The 20,478-nt window shown below is 46.2% G+C and overlaps 1 protein-coding gene across 1 annotated transcript in view; it reads right to left on the bottom strand.

The window, feature by feature from the left end:
- LOC738562 (putative EP400-like protein) overlaps nucleotides 1-20,478 on the bottom strand; it is a 47,964-nt gene that overhangs the window by 23,548 nt on the left and 3,938 nt on the right. The window contains 2 exon segments of the mRNA XM_063786169.1: nucleotides 2,714-3,651; nucleotides 3,654-4,020. Coding sequence (XP_063642239.1) covers nucleotides 2,714-3,651; nucleotides 3,654-3,996 — 1,281 coding nt within the window. The 5' untranslated portion in view covers nucleotides 3,997-4,020.

The raw sequence follows: 20,478 nt of genomic DNA, 5'->3' as shown, positions 1-20,478 counted from the left end.
CCCTGGAAATTAAATGAACTCAAAGTCAAATGGCACTTTACAGCTTGAAATCATAGAGAGAAATACAAGAAAATAGAAACCGGTTCTTACTTCTGGCTGACAGGTCTGAAAAAGAAAAAGGAAAAGAAAAAGAAACTGGTTCTTCTGGCTAAATATGTCCAGAAGGCTAAATATAAACAAGCACATATCATCATAAATAATCAAAACCAAACCTTAATATGTGTCAGTACCCTGGAATAAATTAACACTTTAAAAATAATGAATCAGATAGACAGTAAATCTTATGTTTTGTATATGTTACCACAATTAAATGTTTTCTTTTCTTTTTTTTTTTTTTTTTTGAGACGGAGTCTCGCTCTGTTGCCCAGGCTGAAGTGCAGTGGCGCGACCTCGGCTCACTGCAAACTCTGCCTCCCGGGTTCCTGCCATTCTCCTGCCTCAGCCCCCCAAGTAGCCGGGACTACAGGTGCCCGCCACCACGCCCAGCTAATTTTTTGTATTTTCAGTAGAGACGGGGTTTCACCATGTTAGCCAAGACGGTCTCGATCTCCTGACCTCATGATCCACCTGCCTCGGCCTCCCAAAGTGCTGGGATTACAGGCGTGAGCCACCGCGCCCGGCCCACAATTAAATGTTTTAAAGAAATCACATAGCGGCTGGGCATGGTGGCTCACGCCTGTAATCTCAATGCTTTGGGAGGCCGAGGCAGGTGGATCACGAGGTCAGCACCAATTCACCAAGTAAAAAAGCCATAGGCAAATGTAGCTAATTAGTTTAAATAATTTGGATGAATTCTATAGTTACTAGCCCCCAAATATTTTGTAGCTCTAATGAAGTTTGGTAACAGGGATCATGTTACAGAGTCAACACAACGAGCAGCTGGAACATGAGCAATATTACACAGAGGAAAATATTCACGAAAAACCCAAATGTTAGTCAACTTCCGGTATTTTCCTATAAAATGATGATAAAACATAGATTCCGAAGACGCCAGTCAGGTTCTATAAAAACTTATTTCTATCATTTAGAAGTAAACTTTAATACAACGATGAACTTACTCTTCCTGTGACTATGGAAGCTGTTACACTGCTTATCTGCAGTATTTCTTAACTGAATGCCATAATGACCTTTCTAAGGAGACCTTCAGCTGATCCCACAAGACCTGAAGGCTGCGGCACCTCCGCTGTGGCGTGCTTCAAGACGCTTCCATGAAGATAGTCTCCTCAGCCTATGAATACCTTACGGGCAAGTTTCCTAGTTTCCACACATAGTAAATGTTTAAAATAATTGCTTTCTAATTTTATTGCATTATAGGGAGAGGACAGTTCATATGAAATTAATTTTATAAATTTTATTGAGGATCCCCTTGGGGGTCAATTTACAAATAGTCTCCATGTATACTCTAAAAAAATTATTCTTTGTTGAAAGTTTTTACACACACATACATATACGTGTGTTATACACTTAAACAGGCTAATTTGTGTTAATTTGAATAGTTCATGTTCTACACTTATAAATATTTATTGTCTTCTAAGAAAAAAGCTAGTAACTCCTCATATAATTGTGGATTTAAAAACTGCTCCCTAGGAGGCCAAGGTGGATAGATCACAAGGTCAGGAGTTCGAGACCAGCCTGGCCAACATAGTGAAACCCCGTCTCTACTAAAGATACAAAAAATTAGCCGGGCCTGGTGGCGGGTGCCTGTAATCCCAGCTACTTGGGAGGCTGAAGCAGGAGAATTGCTTGAACCAGGGAGGTGGAGGTTGCAGTGAGCCGAGATCATGCCACTGCACTCCAGCCTGGGCAACAGTGCGAGACTCCGTCTCAAAAGCAAAAAACAAAACCAAACAAAACAAAAAAAAAACTGCTCCCTTGAAATTCTCTAAATAGGCTACACATAGTGGCTCATGCCTGTCATCCCAGCACTTTGGGAGGCTGAGGCGGGCTGATCACTTGAGGCCAGGAGTTCAAGACCAGCCTGGCCAACATGGTGAAACCCTGTCTCTACTAAAAATACAAAAACATTAGCTGGGTGTGGTGGCACATGCCTGTAATCCTAGCTACTCGGGAGGCTGAGGCACGAGAATTGCTTGAATCCGAGAGGCGTAGGTTGCAGTGAGCTGAGATCGCACCACTGCACTCCAGCCTAGGCAACAGAGCAAGACTTTGTCACAAAAAAAAAAGAAAGAAAGAAAGAAAGAAAATGAAATTCTATAAATTTTTGCTCTGTATATTCTAAGTTAGAGCTGTAACTTGTTCAGAAACTCTTGACATTGAGATGTGTGTTCAGGAACTTGGAATCTTGGCTTTGAGCCCAGCCAGCCCTGACTGCAGGCAGCTGGCAAGGGTGGACTCTGGGGTTCTCATCTTGCACGGCACAACCGTTTAGGAGCAGGCAAATGTGGTGGCATTCCAAGAAAGGTGCCAGGACGCTGCCGCCGTGAGCACCTGCCACAGAGGTGCCTGACTGAACACCACTGGAGTTTCCATGCTGCTGGGGGTTCAGCCATGTGCTGGGATCCCTGGAACCACCCTCTGTAAATGTGGGGAGCCTCTGAGGGACTTGAAACCACTATTCACAGCCACAGTGTGTCTCTAAAGTGAAGTGCCTAGGACGCATGCTCTGAGATGGTAAGCTCTGCGTTGCACCTGCACGCAGCATAAGCCCTGAGCTCTGCCTCCCATGACAAGCACCAACACAAAGAACTGTTACCTCATCATTAATGACTTCAAAGTGCTCCTCTTCCTCTTCTTCAATGTCCAAATCATTCTGCCTAAGATATGCTTGTAATGGTCCATACAGTCTCTCCTTGAAAGCTAAGAAATCCATCATGTTCCCTTGAAAGTGTTGCAAGAAAAACAGTTCAATCAAATACTCCTTGAAGACCTCCTTCAGAGCCTGCATCTCCTGGTAATGATAGTCCAGGCACTGCTTCCTCATCTGTGCCATCTCCGGAGAGGCTGGGGGAATCTCCTCTAACTTCTTGGGAGCCTTCTTCATTCCCGCGTTCCCCACAGACATGAGTGGGAGGCTGGAAAGGCCTGGGGGCACGGCAGTCCTGGAAGGGCTGGTGGGCGGGGGTGGGGACGTCATCCCAAACCCCGCTGCGCCCCCAGCCCCGGGGAGCAGCACGCCGGGCGTCCTCTCGAAGCCCAGGGGCCGGGGCAGCGGCGGCCCCTGCAGCACCTGCTGCTGCTGAACCAGCTGGCCCTGGATGATGCTGCTGATCTGCGGTGGCAAGTTAGCCGTGGTGATGTGGCTTGGGCTGGCCAGGGGCTGCAGGCCGGCCCCACCCGCAGCTGCAGGGCTCTGGGGTCCCAGGTGGTGGATGGTGCCCCCTGACTGTGTGTGGGGCTGGGAGGGTCTCCGCTCTCGGACTGTGATGGGCGTACCCGGGTGCTGGAGCTGAACCTGGGCTCCCTGGGCGATCTGGGTGAGCCCTGACCCATCCTGAAACACAAAGTGTCCACCACTGGAGGGGCTCAAGCTGATCTGCCTCACCAGCACGCTGGCATCCATGAAGCCCCCTGTAGGGCTGCTGCTGCAGAGGCCCAGCCCAGGGCCAGGGGCACCTGCACGCACATTCTGCAAGGCCTGCCCCGGCCCGGGACTGGGCTGCGTGGGACTCTGGGTCTGGACCTGCTGGGACATGGGGACGTGACCTGAATGTACCATGGAGACCCATGCTCAAACCGCCGAGGCTGAGCGCTGAACTGGAAGCCTGGAGAGGTGGGACTGGGGAGCGGCAGTGGGGCCAGCGTGACCTGTGGGCTTCCCTGGAACACAGGGCCCACGCCCTGCAGGTCAACATTCATGTTCTGCCCACCCGCAGGGCCCCCTCTCACCATCAGCTGCTGTAGTTGGTGGCTGGGGGATGGCAGTGTGAGGGGCAGGGACGGCTGGGAGCACGCTGGCTGCTCCTCGCCCGCGCTGGGGCAGGCCCCAGGCCACTGGACATGGCGCTGGCTGCTCTGGGAGCTGCTGACGTGCTGCATGACTACGTCTTCAGGAAATGCTCCCTAAACAAATGCAGAAAAGTTAGAGTTGAGTGAGGTGAGCTCCATGCCCGGGCGCCTTTCGGAGCCTGCACAGGTGTCTGGAAAGGTGGCTCAGGAGGGGCCAATGCGGGCCCAGCAAACCCCAGGCACGAGACTGCTACCCAGGGCAAAAAAGGCTCAGATCAGAATATCTGCTCAGCAAGAGATGCTCGGCAAGCTTCCGTGCCTCACACTTTTCTTGAACTGAAGTATTCATACCTGCCTAATCCAAGTCTACCGCAAGGGGCTGAAAGTGCTGGCAATGAAGAGCATGGGAGGGGGGAGAAGGGAGAGAAGTACAGCACAGCAGGGCATCCCCAGCGGGTGGCAGACGGTGGCTCAGGCTCACAAAGGTTCTCTACGCCCCTTACATGATCTCATTTAGTTTTCACAGTCATGCCATGGGGTCACTCCTATTGATAGCCCATTTACACAGAGAGACACTCAGGCAGCGAGAAATGAGCTCCCTGGGCTGTAAGGTCCAGCTCTACAGGGCTTAGCGGGTGTTCTCCCCATGTGCGGAGACGAGAGATTGTAAGAAATAAAGACACAAGACAAAAAAATAAAGAGAAAGCAGCTGTGCCCGGGGGACCACTACCATCAACATGCGGAGACCGGTAGTGGCCCCGAACGGCTGGGTGCGCTGATATTTATTGCATACAGGACAAGGGAGCAGGGTAAGGAGGGTGAATCTTCTAAGTGACTGACAAGGTGAAGCAAGTCACGTGATCACAGGACAGGGGGCCCTTCCCTTTTAGGTAGCTGAAGCAGAGAGGGAAGGCAGCAAACGTCAGCGTTTTCTTCTATGCACTTATAAGAAAGATCAAAGACTTTAAGACTTCCACTATTTCTTCTTCTGCTATCTACTAAGAACTCCAAAGAGGAACCAGGAGTGCGGGAGGAGCATGAAAGTGGACAAGGAGCGTGACCACTCAAGCCCCACAGGGAGGGGGTTAGGCCTCCGGATGACTGCGGGCCAGGCCTGGAGAATATCCAGCCTCCCACAGGAAGCTGGTGGAGCAGAGTGTTCCCTGACTCCTCCAAGGAAAGGAGACTCCCTTTCGCGGTCTGCTAAGTAACAGGTGCCTTCCCAGACACTGGCGTTACCGCTTGACCAAGGAGCCCTCAAGCGGCCCTTATGTGGGCGTGACAGAGGGCTCACCTCTTGCCTTCTAGGTCACTTCTCACAATGTCCCTTCAGCACCTGACCCTATACCCGCAGGTTATTCCTAGGTTATATTAGTAATGCAACAAAGAGTAATATTAAAAGCTAATGATTAATGTTTATACTAATGATTGATAATTGTCCATGATCAGCTCTATATCTGATTCGTATTATGACTATTCTTATTCTAACTATTTTCTTTATTATACTGAAACAGTTTGTGCCTTCAGTCTGTTGCCTTGGCACCTAGGTAATCCTTTGCCACATCGGGCCAAGCTACGAAGTGGTGGAGCCATGGTCCAGCTCCAGGCACATGGGCTCCGAGGCTCATGGGCCTCACTATAGGCCAACACCGTGGACAGGTCCTGAGCCTGCCCCTGAATCTGGGACTTGGACACTATCAACCCCAGTGCTAAAACATCAGTTCCACGGATGTGATCCTGCATGAAGACTGAACACTTGATTGACGGTTTTCAGCATTTAATCTGTCCTGAAGGACTCAGTGCATACTGCCTGGTAGAAAAAGGCAAAGGGAATCTGTTCAGAAGTAGTCATTCCAGAGACAGGCTGGAAACGCGGGCACAGAGTGGACCTGAGGCACTCCAGGTGTGGCCTGACCCCGGCTGGGAGGAGAGTCCAGCTCCCACCTTCCTACCATGACAGTAGACCCCAACTGCCACGTGTTTTTTAATGAAAGACATGTATTACAGACAAATGCATTTTATGGACAGCTTAGACCTGATGTCTTTTCCATCATCACCATCATAGAAATTCAAGGGAAACATTCAAAAAGCTGCAAAGATACCACCCACTACAGAAGCCGCCTCTCCTAACGCCTGATGCTCAGGGACACAGTAGACAGTGCTTACGTGAAAACGGTGCAAGCTCACATCCAGCACGAGGTGTGGCGAGCCAGGCAGACACGAAGCGACGCTTGCCAGCAAAACCACTATAAAGAGTGCTTGATAAACACACTGTTTATGTTCGATTTTAAATGGAAAAATTCAAGATCCAAAATTATGTAATTTTAAAGATGTAATAAAAAGACTCAAAATGTGTCCACAGGTGGTGGTCTCTGGGTTAGGTGGATTATAATGATTTTTTCCCTTTTTATACTTTTTTGTGCTTTCTAGATGTTCTCTAATTACTATGTGGCATTTTTATATCCACATGGAAAAAAAGGCATCTTTTTAAAAAGTGCTTTTCCTGGCTGGGCGCAGTGGCTCACACCTGTAATCCCAGCACTTTGGGAGGCCGAGGCAGGCGGATCATGAGGTCAAGAGATCGAGACCATCTGGCCAACACGGTGATGTTGGCCCGTCTCTACTAAAAATACAAAAAGTGGCTGGCATGGTGGCAGGTACCTGGAGTCCCAGCTACTCGGGAGGCTGAGGCAGGAGAATCACTTGAACCTGGGAGGTGGAGCTTGCAGTGAGCCAAGATCGTGCCACTGCGCTCCAGCCTGGCGACAGAGCGAGACTCTGTCTCAAAAAAAAAAAAAAAAAAGTGCTTTTGCTTACTAGTAAACTCTTCTTCCAGGTGTGCAAAGTTTGCACATGAGGGACTGTAATCTAGTAAAATAATAATTAGAAGGTGCATAGAAGATACAAGGCAAAAAATTATTTGTACATTATTTCTAACTCAGAACACCTTTCCCTACGGAAATGCAATGACTACAGTCTCTTTCTAAGATAAGATAGATCAGTGGCTCTGTACTTCGGAAGACTGTGCCCGCAGGGGACATCAGGCAATGTCTGGAGGCATTTTTGGTTGTCACAACTGATAAGGGTGGGAGCACTACTGGCATTTGGTGGGTAGAGGCCTGGAGGTCTCTAATCATCCTACAACACACAGCACGGCCCCACCAGGAGGAATCTTCTGGCCCCAAATGTGAACCAGCTGAGGCTGAGAACCCAAGACTGAGGAGGTGGCCCTGTGGGGCTGACCCGCCACACCATCTGCACCGTGTGTCCAGGGCTGAGTGAGAGCATCTCCTTGCAGTCAGGCCACCCAAGCACACAAGGAGGCAGCCTGGCCCTCAGTGGCAGCCAGACTGACCCCGGCTCTTCAACTTATTGACCGGGAAGGGGCCACTGACACTCCTGAGAATCTGGTGAAAGCTGTGGACTGTTCTTACCGAACACACCTCACAGCCACAAGCTTTACATGTTTACACATAAGGGACTCTAAGAACCAGACCCTCAGTTGCCAGCAAGGGAATGAGGCCAAGGGAGCTAGTGACTCCTCATGGGGCAGAAGGGCAGCTGGAGTCCCCATGAGAAAGCCCAGCCTGGGCGGGCCGGCCGGCAGGACCAATGGTGGGCAAGAGTCCTAAGTGGACCACAGAAGGTCTGGGGTTAGCAGGCAGTGCCTGGGCTCTGGGGAGGCCAGATGAGGGGAACAGCGAGTCGGAGTGCACAGGAGCCTGTGCTTGTACCTGGGAGGAGGGGCCAGTCCTCTTCCATGACTGCTCCCCGTGACAGGACTCCCACCACAGCAACGCTCAGAAAGAGGACAGTGCACACGTCCCCTTCCCACAGCCCTAGTCAGAGCCTCCCGCCAGCCCTGATCACAACACAAAGGGCTGGCGGTGTCTCCGTGCCTGTGTGCCCTAGGCACACACACTGTCGTCTCCAGACACCGCCTTGGCCGCTGGTAGAGTCTGCATGAGGGCAGTCAACACACGGCCAAACTGGAACTCTCTGCCCCACCACAGGTTTCTGCAGTCTCCATGCAGCAGACATCCCTGGGAGCCCCCAGGCTGCTGGGCAGGGCTTCCTCCTCAGTTCAGATTCTCCTCCACAGACGGTGCTTTTCCTGAGGTGGAGTGCAGCAGAGGGCCCTTCCTGTCACCCGACACTGACGCAGGCCTGGAACTAGAAAAGGGGCTCAGAATACTCAGGGGGCACAACAGAGCTGCAGCAGGGAGAAGGAAGAGGAGCCCTCCCCGGGCCATGCAGGCAGGCCAGCAATAATCAGTACACGTGCCGGAGGAGGCGAAGGCCAACCAGCAGCTCATCCGTACTCGTCGTATTAGAGTGAACTTAGTGTATTAGAGTGAATCCCAGCACTCTGGGAGGCTGAAGCAGGCGGATCACTTGAGGTCGGGAGTTTGAGACCAGCCCGGCCAACATGGCGAAACCCCATCTCTACTAAAAATACAAAAATTAGCCAGGCGTGGTGGTGGGTGCCTGTCATCCCAGCTACTCGGGAGGCTGAAGCAGGAGAATCGCTCGAACCCCTGGGAGGCGGAGGTTGTAGTGAACTGAGATCAGGCCACTGCACTCCAGCCTGAGTGACAGAGTGAGACTCTAGTCTAAAAAAAAAAAAAAAGAAAGAAAAAAGACAAAGATTTTTCCAAATGTACAAAACTGAAAGAATTCACCACCAGCAGATGTGCAGTACAAGAAATGAAGGACGTACTTTAGGAATAAGGAAAACAGATCCAAGGTGACAATCTGGTTCTATATAGTAAACTTGGGGAGAAGAAAACTTCCTCGACCTGATAAAGAATCTCAGCGGCTACAACAGCTAATATGATGCTCGATGGCAAAAGCCTGAAAGCTTTCCCTCCTAAGACAGAAACAAGGAGGGGATGGAATACAGTGTGGATCTGTGTCCCCACCAAACCTCATGTCGAATTGTGATCCCCAGTGTTGGAGGAAGGGCCGGATGGGAGGTGACTGGATCATGGGGGCAGTTTCTCATAGTGTTACACCATCCCCCTCGGTCGCAACAGTGAGTTCTCATGAGATCTGGTCATTTTAAAAGTGTGTATCACCAGCCAGGCGTGGTGGCTCATGCCTGTAATCCCAGCAGTTTGGGAGGCCGAGGCAAGTGGATCACTTGAGGTTAGGAGTTCGAGACCAGCCTGGCCAACTTGGCAAAACCCCGTCTCTACTAAAAATACAAAATTAGCCAGGCGTGGTGGCGCACGCCTGTAATCCTAGCTACTCAGGAGGTTGAGACAGGAGAATCGCTTGAACCTGGGAGGCGGAGGTTGTAGTGAGCCAATATCACACCACTGCACTCCAGCCTGGGTGACGGAGTGAGACTCTGTCTAAAACAAAAAAAGTGTGCATCACCTCCCCTTCTCTCTCTTACTCCTGCTCTGGCCATATCAAGTGTTCACTCCCCCTTTGCCTTCTGCCAAGATTGTAAGTTCCTGAGGCCTCCCCAGAAGCTGAGCAGATGCCAGCATCATGCTTTCTGTACAGCCTGCAGAACCGTGAGCCAATTAAAACTGTTTTCTTTATAAATTACCCAGTCTCAGGTATTTCTTTATAGTGGTGTGAGAACGAACTGATACAGGGCGTCCTCTCTCAGTACTTGGACTCAACATGGAGATTGTAGCAGCACAGTCAGTCAAGAAAAAGAAATAAAACACAGACAGACTGTAAGGGAAAAAGATTAAAGCCCTTCATTCTCAGGCAAAATAATCATCTCTGAGAAAATCCTGCCAGGCACAGTGGCTCACGCCTGCAATCCCAGCACTTTGGGAGGCCAAGGCAGAAGGATCACTTGAACCAAGGAATTCAAGACCAGCCTGGGAAACACAGTAAGACCCCATCTCCACAGAAAAAAAAAAATTAGCTGGGGGTGGTGGTATACACCTGTAGTCCCAGCTACTTGGGAGACTATAGTGGGAGGATCACTTGAGCCCAGGAGATAGAGGTTGCAGCGAGCTATAATTGTGCCACTGTACTTTAGCCTGGGAGACAGAGTAAGACCCTGTCTCAAAAAAAAATTATTTCAAAAAATATAAAATACTCAAGAATAAATCTGATAGGTGTGCAAGACCTGTACATCAAAACCACAAAACACTGCAGAGAGAAAATTTTAAAGACATTAATAGTGCTCATGAATCAGAAGACTCAGTATTGTTAATATGTCAGTTCTCCCAAAATTGATCTAAAAATTGAATGTAATGTCAATCAAAACCCCAAGAGGCTTTTAACAGAAATTGAGAAGCAGATTTTAAAGTTCATAAGCAAATGCAAAGAACTTAGAAGAGCCAAAATTATGAAAAAGACAAAAAGATTTAGATTTCCTGACTTTAACGTGTATTATAAAGCCACAGCAATTAAGACAGTGTGGAAATGGAACAATCTTACAGAATACCAGAAATAGATTCACATATACATGGTTAATAAATTTTCAACAAAGAGGCGAAGATCATAAAGTGGAGAAAGGATAATGTGTTCAAAAATGATGCTGAAACAGCTGGACATCCATACGCAAAAAAATGAACTCTCATCCATTATTTGTACAACAGACCAAAAAAATTTCAAAATGGATTGTAGACCTAAATGTGAAATCTAAAACCAGAAACTTCCTAGAAGGAAATATAGAAAAAACATCTTTGTGTGTGATCTTTGTAATTCTGGGTTAGGCAAAGACTTTTCAGATACAATAGCATGATTCATACAAGAAGAAACTGGTAAGTTAGGCTTCATGAAAATTAAAACTTCTGCTCCTGAAAAGACACTGTTAAGATAACCACAGACTAGAAAATATTTTCAAATCACATATCTGATACAGAACTTCTATCTAGAATTCTCCAACTCAGGGTTTTTTTTTTTATTTCACCAGGCAAAAGATGTCAACAAACACTGTCAAAGAAAAATGGATAGAAAATAAGCACATGAAAAGATGCTCAACTTCATTAGTGATTAGGGGAATGCAATTAAAACCACAGTGAGATGCTCCTACAGGCCCTCCTAAGATGGCTAAAGACCGATCATACCAAGTGCTGGCTGCTAAGGATGTGGAGAAACTGGAACCTATTCATATACTACTAGGGGGAATATAAAATGGTCCACACACTTTGGGAAACAGTTTGGCAATTTCTTAAAAAGGTAAACACCTGCCATACAATCCAGCCGTTCCACTCCTAGGTACTTACCCAGGAAAAGAGCCAGCATGTGTCCACACAAAGTCTTGTAAGTGCGTGTTCCTCCTAGGCTTATATGTGAGAGTCAAAAACTGGAAACAACCCGAATGTCCACTGACAGGTGAATGGATAAAAAAATTACGATCTATCCCTACACGGAATATATTTGGAATATCATTCAGCAATAAAAAGGAGTGAACTGGTGATACATGCAAAAAGACGAATGAATCTTTAAAAAAAAGTTAAGTGAAAGAAGCCAGACACAAAAGAGGACACTGCTCCTAATTCCATTATAAGGAATTCTAGAAAAGGCAAATTACGTGACAGCAGATCAGCGCTTGCCTGGGGCTGGGCCTGAGGCGGGAAAGATGGCAAAGGGATGCAAGGGCCCCCTAGAGTGAGGAAAACACCCTAAAAGGCTGCTCTGCAACCACGTGGTGAATACTTACTAGGATTCAACGAAGAGTACACTTAAAGTGAGTGAATTTTATGGTAGGTAACTTATACCTAAATAAAGCTATTTTTAAAGTATAGTGGATAAATATGCATTTATATTTTTAATTGACTATTTTATCTATCTTTTTTCTATTTTTTTTTAAAGGCTGGTGCCTGGACTGTTAGAAATGCAAAATGCTTGTTCCCCAGTGCCACAGAGAAATAGCACTCGAGCATCCATTTAATGTTCTCAGCAAGGCAGTTTTGACTTTTTGCATAAAGGGTGACCCTCGCAGGTGGAGCCATGGCAAGAGCATACCTGGACACGGGAGGGACAGGAGGTCTTATCCCTGAGGCAGGTAGTCCCTACTGCTGTGTCGTTCCCTCATTGGCTAGGGTTGGACCACACAGTCTAAGCTAATTCCGACTGGCTATTTTAAAAAGAGCAGGAGTACGAGCCGGAGTGGCGGGGTGAGCAGTTTGGTGGGAAGGACGGTTAGGAAGAGGTAACTAAAGGTGACTCCGGTCAAAGCAGGTGACTGAGATGAGTCAGGATGGAGCAGGTGACCAGGGGAACAGATGTGAACTAGTGATTAGGACTGGCGGGAAAGTTGTTTACTGAAACTAGAGGCAAGGGGGTGAAGAGAACCAGGAAGTTAAACTTTAAAATGGAGAATCAAAGAATAGGAAGGCTGAACAGACTGACTGACTGATTCTTTGAAGAGAAACTTGGGGTTCACTATATTTAACAGAACTTTATTTCTAGGAGTCAAGCGTGCTCAGAAAATCAAAGATGCAACGGAGAGTCTGAAAACTATGATTCCGTCTCACTGTTAGAACAGGATTAGTAGGGAGGATGAGGCTAACAGAATATAAACCAATCGAAATATAAAAAGAGATGTTTCCTGAAGAGAAAGGCTGAATAAAATTTTTTAAAAGATAGGTTGGATAGAAAAAGAAAAACAAAGCCAGGCGAGGTGGCTCACGCCTGTAATCCCAGCACTCTGGGAGGCCAAGGTGGGCGGATCACCTGAGGTCGGAAGTTCAAGACCAGCCTGACCAACACGGAGAAACCCCGTTTCTACTAAAAATACAAAACATTAGCCAGGCGTGGTGGTGGGCGCCTGTAATCCCAGCTACTCAGGAGGCTGAGGCAGAAGAATCACTTGAACCTGGGAGGTGGAGGTTGCAGTAAGCCAAGATTGCACCACTGCACTCCAGCCTGGGCAACAAGAACAAAACTCCATCTCAAAAAAAAAAAAAGAAAAGAAAAAAGAAAAAGATGTTTCCTGAAGAGAAAGGCTGAATAAAATTTTTTAAAAGATAAGTTGGATACAAAAAAAAAAAAACAAGGCTGGGCACAGTGGCTCACACCTGTAATCCCAGCACTTTGGGAGGCTGAGATGGATGGATCACTTGAGGTCAGGAGTTCGAGACCAGCCTGGCCAACATGGTGAAACCCAGTCTCTACTAAAAATACAAAAATTAGCTGGGCGTGGTAGCATATGCCTGTAATCCCAGCTACTCTGGAGGCTGAGGCAGGAGAATCGCTTGAACCTGGGAGGCGGAGGTTGCAGTGAGCTGAGATAGCGCCAATGCACTGCAGCCTGGGCGACAGAGCAAGACTCCATCAAAAGAAAGAAGAGAAGAGAGGAGAGGGGAGGGGAGGGGAGGGGGGAGGGGAGAGGGGAGGAGGGGAGAAGGGGAGTGGGGAGGGCAGGGGAAGGGAGGGGAGGGGGGAAGGAGGGGGAGGAGGGGAGGGGAAGGGAGGGGTGGAGTGGGGAGGGGGAGGGCAGGGGAAGGGAGGGGGAAGGGGAAAGGAAGGGAGGAGAGGGGAGGGAGGAGGGGCAAAGAGGAGGGGAGGGGGAGGGGAGGGGAGGGGGAAGGGGGGAGGAGAGAGGAGGAGGTGAGGAGAAGGGAGGGGAGGAGAGGAGAGGACAGGGGGAGGGCCGGGGAAGGGAGGGGAGGGGGAGGGGAGGGAGGAGGGGGAGGGGAGGGATGGCCGAGGAGGGGAAGGGGGAGGGGGAGGGGGGTGGCGAGGAAGGGAGGGGAGGGGGGAAGGCAGGGGAACGGAGGGGGAAGGGGGAGAGGGGGAGGAGAGGGGGAGAGGGGGAGAGGGGGAGGGGGAGGAGAGGGGGAGGGGAGGAGAAGGGGAGGTGAGGAGAGGGGGAGGGGGAGGGCAGGGGAAGGGGAGGGGGAGGGGAGTGGAGGAGAGGGGAGGGGAGGGGGAGGGGAGGGGAGTGGAGGGGAGGGGAGTGGAGGAGAGGGGAGGGGAGGGGAGAGGGGAGGGGAGAGGGGAGAGGGGAGGGGAGAGGGGAGGGGAGAGGGGAGGGTCTTTTGCAAAGACCGGGGCCACCAAACAAAAGAGGTAAAGGGAATGCACTCAAGTCTGCCTGATGGTCGGCGAGGCAGGAGACAGAGTCTCAGAGCCAGCTGGAACACTCCTCTAGAAGAGGCTTCCTGAGGGTGATGGCAGAAGGGAACCCAGGACAAGCAGCAGAGGCTCAAAGCCTGAAACTGGCGGGGACCCCGTTTGGAGGCAGCCAGCCTCAGCTCTGGAACCCGCTGAGGAAGGTTCTGCCTGAAACAAAGGTGGGCACAGGGGAGCTGGAGAGAACACACTCAGGCCCAGAAGCGCCGGCCACAGTCAGCCCCTCTCAAGCAGCTCTGCGTCCAGCCAGGCACACCCAGTTCCAAGGACACCTGGCAAGAATGTCAACTGCCCCTCTCTCCAAGAGCCACAGTAGTACAGTCAACATTAAGCAAAACAAAATTCATGGCAAACACATAGAACAGGACAAAAAGAAGCCTTATGTCCTGATTAAAGCTGCAACTCGGCAGGGCATGTGATGGCACCTGTGGTCCCAGCTACTTGGGAGGCTGAGGCAGGAAGATCACTGGAGCCTGGGAGTTGGAGGCTGCTGTAAGCTATGATCATGCCACTGCACTCCAGCCTGGGTGACGGAGCAAGATCCTGTCTCTAAAATACACTAATAAAATTTTAAAAAGTTTAAACTCACAAATTATACATGACATACATAAATCTTTATAAACCAACATTATAGCAACCAAATGCATGAAAACAAAATTTCCTAGGACAACCTGATTTTGAAACCAAAACCAAAAAAAAAAAAAAAGAAAAAAACCCACTTAGAATGAAAGACTGTAAAACACCTCTTTCAAAACCTGATTGATCAAATCGGACAAAAATAAAGAATGGAATACAACGCAACAAAATAAGTAATATGCTTGTTATAAAACTTTGTACTTGGCCAGGCACGGTGGCTCACGCCTGTAATCCCAGCACTTTGAGAGGCTGAGGTGGGCGGATCATGAGGTCAGGAGTTCCAGACCAGTGGCCAACATGGTGAAACCCTGTCTCTACTAAAAGCACAAAAATTAGTCGGGCGTCGTGGCACATGCCTGTAGTCCCAGCTACTCGGGAGGCTGAGGCAGAAGAATCACTTGAACCTGGGAGGGGGAGGTTGCAGTGAGCTGAAATCACGCCACTGCACTCCAGCCTGGGTGACAGAGCGAGACTCCGTCTCAAACAAACAAACAAACAAACAACTTTGTACTTGTGAAATTTTTATAGGCCATAAATAAAATATGCATTAAGTCCCCAAAATAAAGGTTATACATAACAAATTAATTATATTTTAGATGCCAAATTCATAAAACTAGAAATTCATCATAAAAATGACAAAGAGTAACTAGTTGGAAGTTTTTAAAAACCACTAAATAATATCTGAACCAAAAAAAATTAAACATGAAATTACGAACTTCTCTAGAAAGTTAAAAAAACAAACAAAATATAGAGTATTTCTCTTTTAAAACCTATGGGAAACAAAGCTGTACTTTAAGAAAAAGTTACAGCTTTCAGTATTTTTATTATCAAAATAAAAGGCTGAAAATAAGTGTTCAATTTAAGAAAGTATACAAAAACTGAAAACAACAAAATGAAACAAACAAACAAAAGTAGTAGAAAGGCTAAATTAAACCAAAAACTGATTCTCTGGGAAAAGTAAATAAAATGGATAAAGTCCAAGCAAGTCTGATTAATGAAAAAAGAAAAAATAAAAACAGACAAATGGGCCAGGCGCGGTGGCTCACGCCTGAAATCCCAGCACTTCAGGAGGCCGAGGCAGGCGGATCACGAGGTCAGGAGATTGAGACCATCCTGGCTAACACGGTGAAACCCCGTGTCTACTAAAAATACAAAAAATTAGCCGGGTGTGGTGGCGGGCGCCTGTAGTCCCAGCTACTCGGGAGGCTGAGGCAGGAGAATGGCGTTGACCCGGGAGGCAGAGTTTGCAGTGAGCCGAGATTGTGCCACTGCACTCCAGCCTGGGCGACAGAGCGAGACTCCGTCTCAAAAAAAAAAAAAAAAAGAAAAAATCAAAAAGAAAATTAAATATCTATTGTTTTAAAAGACTCTAGGAGACAATGGAATTTTACTTAACTGAGCTCTAACCTTTAAAGCTCAAGTAATTCCTATGCTATTTAAATATTTCAAGTTTATGGAAAAAATAGAAATCTCTCTAATTCACTTTACGAAATTAGCATTTAATACCCAAACCTGACAGTACAAAAAAGCAATAAACTTATAAGAATTTTGCATATGCGTGGTATAAAAATTATTTTTAAAAATTCATAAATAGAACCGAGCATACACTCAAAGAAAAACACACTGACAAAGGGGAGTCAGTCCAGTAATTCAGGGAGTGGGCCAATATCAGGAAATCTACAAACTTCACCATCATTTTAAAGCTAAAAGCCACTAAATGAAAAAAATGATACAAAATTTAGCAGTTCTTCTGAATAATAATTCAAAGTAAAACACATATCAAAGGAAACAAGTTGAACATAATGTTTTAAAAACTAGCTCCCAAAACTCAACAGCAATAATCATATTAAATGTTGATATGCAGAAACTAATTCCATTAAATCAGGAACACAAGGATGCAAATGTCACCATTTCTATGTAGCACTTCAACAGAGGTTTTAGCAGTTAAAAATAAAAAGAAACATGAACTAAGTAATGAGGGAAGGGAATATAATTTATTATTATTATTTACATATATATTTTTTAGAGATAGGGTCTCACTCTGTTGCCCAGGCTGAAGTACAGTGGCACAATCTTGGCTCACTGCAGCCCCGACCTCGCAGGCTCAAGTGATCCTCCCACCTCAGCCTCCCAAGTAGCTGAGACTACAGGCACGAGCCACCACACCCAGCTAATTTTTTAATTTTTTGTAGAGACAGGGTTTTGTCATGTTGCCCAGGCTGGTCTCAAACTCCTAGGCTCAAGTGATCTTCCTGCCTCAACCTCCCAAAGTGCTGGGGTTACAGGCATGAGTCACCGCACCTGTCCTGAAATTATATTTATTTGTATATGATATAATTGTATGCCTACAATACCCACGAGACCAAAACTTGTAAGAATAACAATTTGGCCAGGCACAATGGCTCACACCTGTAATCCCAGCACTTTGGGAGGCTGAGGTGGGTAGATCGCCTGAGGTCAAGAGTTTGAGACCAGCCTGGCCAACATGGTGAAACCCCGTCTCTACTAAAATACAACAAATTAGTCAGGTGTGGTGGTGAGTACCTGTAATCCCAGGTACTCTGGAGGCTGAGGCAGGAGAATCGCTTGAACCTGGGAGGCAGAGGTTGCAGTAAGCCACATTGCGCCACTGCACTCCATCCTGGGCGACAGAGTGAGACTCGGCCTCGAAAAAAAAAAGAATAACAATTTTGTTGAGGTGCCTGCAATCAAGATAAATATACAAAAATCAACAGGCTTTTTTTTTATGTCAGCAATAGACAACTGAAATGGAAATTTTAAGACGTCCCATTCAAAGGCCACAAAAACTATAAAATACCAGTGTACATTTACCAAGTACATTACCAAGAAGTACATTTACCAAGAAGTACATTTACCAAGAAGAGAAATAAACTATATAATGTTAGTAAAGAACATTAAAAAATACATGAATAAGGCCGGGTGTGTTGGCTCACACCTGTAATCCCGGCACTTTGGGAGGCCAAGGCGGGCGATCACCTGAGGTTGGGAGTTCGAGACCAGCCTGACCAACATGGAGAAACCCCCATCTCTACTAAAAAAAAAACAAAAACAAAATTAGCCAGCCGTGGTGGCACATACCTGTAATCCCAGCTGCTCAGGAGGCTGAGGCGGGAGAATCACTTGAACCTGGGAGATGGAGGTTGTGGTGATCCAAGATTGCGCCACTACACTCCAGCCTGGGCAATAAAAGCAAAACTCTGTCTCAAAAAAACACGAATAAAATGAAGCAACATACCATGTTCCAGAATAAGATTTACTATCATAAAATGTCATGCCTTCAAAACTGAACATATACATGTAATGCAATTCCAAAGAGGATTACAATGAGTTTGGGTTTTGTTTTGCTTTAGAAATAAGAAAAAAATTAGCTTAAAGCTCAATGAAGTGATATGTTTTTAAAGAGACAGTGCTTTTTTGAAAAACATAAGAATACTGACAAAATAAAAGAAAAACAAAATAGTAGAATTCCTGACTTAGGAAAATAGTCATACTTATTCTAGAGCTTCTGTAATAAAAAAGCAATGTAGGTATATACAGCTATTGTGTAGCCATAAAAATTGAAAGTTTAAACTAAAAAAAAGTAGCATGCTCTTGGCCTCCCAAAGTACTAGGATTACAGGTGTGAGCCACCATGCCCAGCCTGAAATTATCTTTATTTGCAAATGATATAATTCCATGCCTACAAAATCCGAGACAAAAACTTATAAGAATAGTTTGAATTCGGTGAAGTGTCTGTAATCAAGATAAACATACAAAAACCAACAGGTTTTTATGGAAAAAAGAAAAAGAGGAAAGAAAAAGGAAAAAGATTAAAAATGTATAGATACTTTAATGGTAGTGGCATTGGGAGAAAATATCTGCAAACCATACATTTAATAAGGGGCTAATATCCAAAATATATAAGGAACTGAAACCACTCCATAGCATGAAGACAACCTAATTTAAAAATGGGCAAAAGACCTAAATAGACATATCTCAAAAGAAGATATACAAATAGCCAAGAAATACATGAAAAAAGGCTCATCATCACTAACCATCAGGGAGATGCAAAGCAAAACCACAATGAGATTATCACCTCACAACTGCTAGGATAGCTATTACCAAAAAGACAAAAGATAGTTAAGTGTTGGCGAGGATATGGAGAAAGGGGAACCCTTGTGCACTGTTGGTAAGAATGTAATTAGTACAGCCATTATAGAAAACAGTACGAAGCTTCCTCAAAAAAATAAAAATAGAATGAAGATATGATCCAGCAATCCCACTTCTGGGTGCACAGCCAAAGGAAACAAAATCAGGATGTTGAATAGTTATCTGTACTCACATGTTGATGGCAGCATTATTCACAGTAGCCTGGGTACCCATCATCAGATGAATGATTTTAAAACGTGTGGTATATATACAACACAAAGGAATAGTATGCAGCCATTAAAAAAATAAGGAAATCCTGTCATTTGCAAGGACATGGATGAGCCTGGAGGACATTGTGCTGAGTAAAATAAGGCAGGCACAGAAAGATAAATACCACATGATCTCACTTATACGTGGAATCTAAAAAGGTTGAACTCATAGAAACAGAGAGAACAGTGGTTACTGGGGCCGGGGGGTGGGGGAAAAAGGAAAGGGGGATATTGATCAAAGGGATCAATTTCAGTTAGATAGAAAGAGTAAGTTTTAGTGATCTATTGTAGAGGATGATAATTATAATAAATAAGAATGCATTGTATATTTCAAAATTTCTGAAAGAGTAGATTTTAAATATTTTCACCACATAAAAATGGTGTGTGAGGTGATGGGTTTGTTAATGAGCACAATTTCATCATTCTGTAATATAAACACATTAAGACATCACGTTGTTCTTCATAAATATATAATATATACAACAATTATTTATCAATTAAAAATTAAGGCCAGGCATGGTGGCTCACGCCTGTAGTCCCAGCACTTTGGGAGGCTGAGGTGGGCAGATCCCTTGAGGCCAGCAGTTCAAGACCAGCCTGGGCAACAGGGCAAAACCCTGTCTCTACTAAAAATACAAAGATTAGCTGTGCACTTGTGGTCCCAGCTACTCAGGAAGCTGAGGTGGGAGAATTGCTTGAGCCCGGGAGATCAAGCTTGCAGTGAGCCAAGATTGTGTCACTGCACTCCAGCCTGGGTGACAGAGTGAGACTCTGTTTCAAAAAACTTTCCTTTAAAATTTTTAATTACATTAAAAAAAGAAAAAGAAATGGTAGTAGCATCTAGGGGGGAAAAGGTTATATCCCCTACCTTACACCATTTCAGTCAGAATAAAGAACTAAATGTTATCCTGGAAGGAAGGAAGAGGAGGCACGGAGGAAAGGAGGAAAACACTTTGTTGGAATAATATTTCGGGGACTATCTCTACAACTGCGAGGTGGTGAAAGCTTCTTAATAAGTAATGCAGGAAACCCAGATGCTGTAAAGGAAAAAATACATGACTACATAAAAGATGTTTTAAACAAGATCAAAAGACAAAAAATAATTAGCAGAAAAATACATGCAATATTTTATGACTTCAAAGGGTAAATATCCCTATTATCCAAAGAGTTTGGCTGGTTGCGGTGGCTCACACTTGTAAGCGCAGCACTTTGGGAGGCCAGGGCAGGCAGATCACTTGAGGTCAGGAGTTTGAGACCAGCCTGGCCAATATGGTGAAATCCCATCTCTACTAAAAAATACAAAAATTAGCCAGATGTGGTGGTGCCCGTCTGTAATCCCAGCTACTCTGGAGGCTGAGGCGGGAGAATCACTTGAACCTGGGAGGCGGAGGTTGCAATGAGCCGAGATCACACCACTGCACTCCAGCCTGGGCGACACAGCAAGACTCCATCTCAAAAAAGA

This window comes from Pan troglodytes, chromosome 10 (genome assembly GCF_028858775.2).
Source record: "Pan troglodytes isolate AG18354 chromosome 10, NHGRI_mPanTro3-v2.0_pri, whole genome shotgun sequence".
Classification (NCBI taxonomy): Eukaryota; Metazoa; Chordata; class Mammalia; order Primates; family Hominidae; genus Pan; species Pan troglodytes.
The sequence above is the reverse complement of the archived record's forward strand: the minus strand, read 5'-3'. Positions and strand labels throughout refer to the sequence as shown.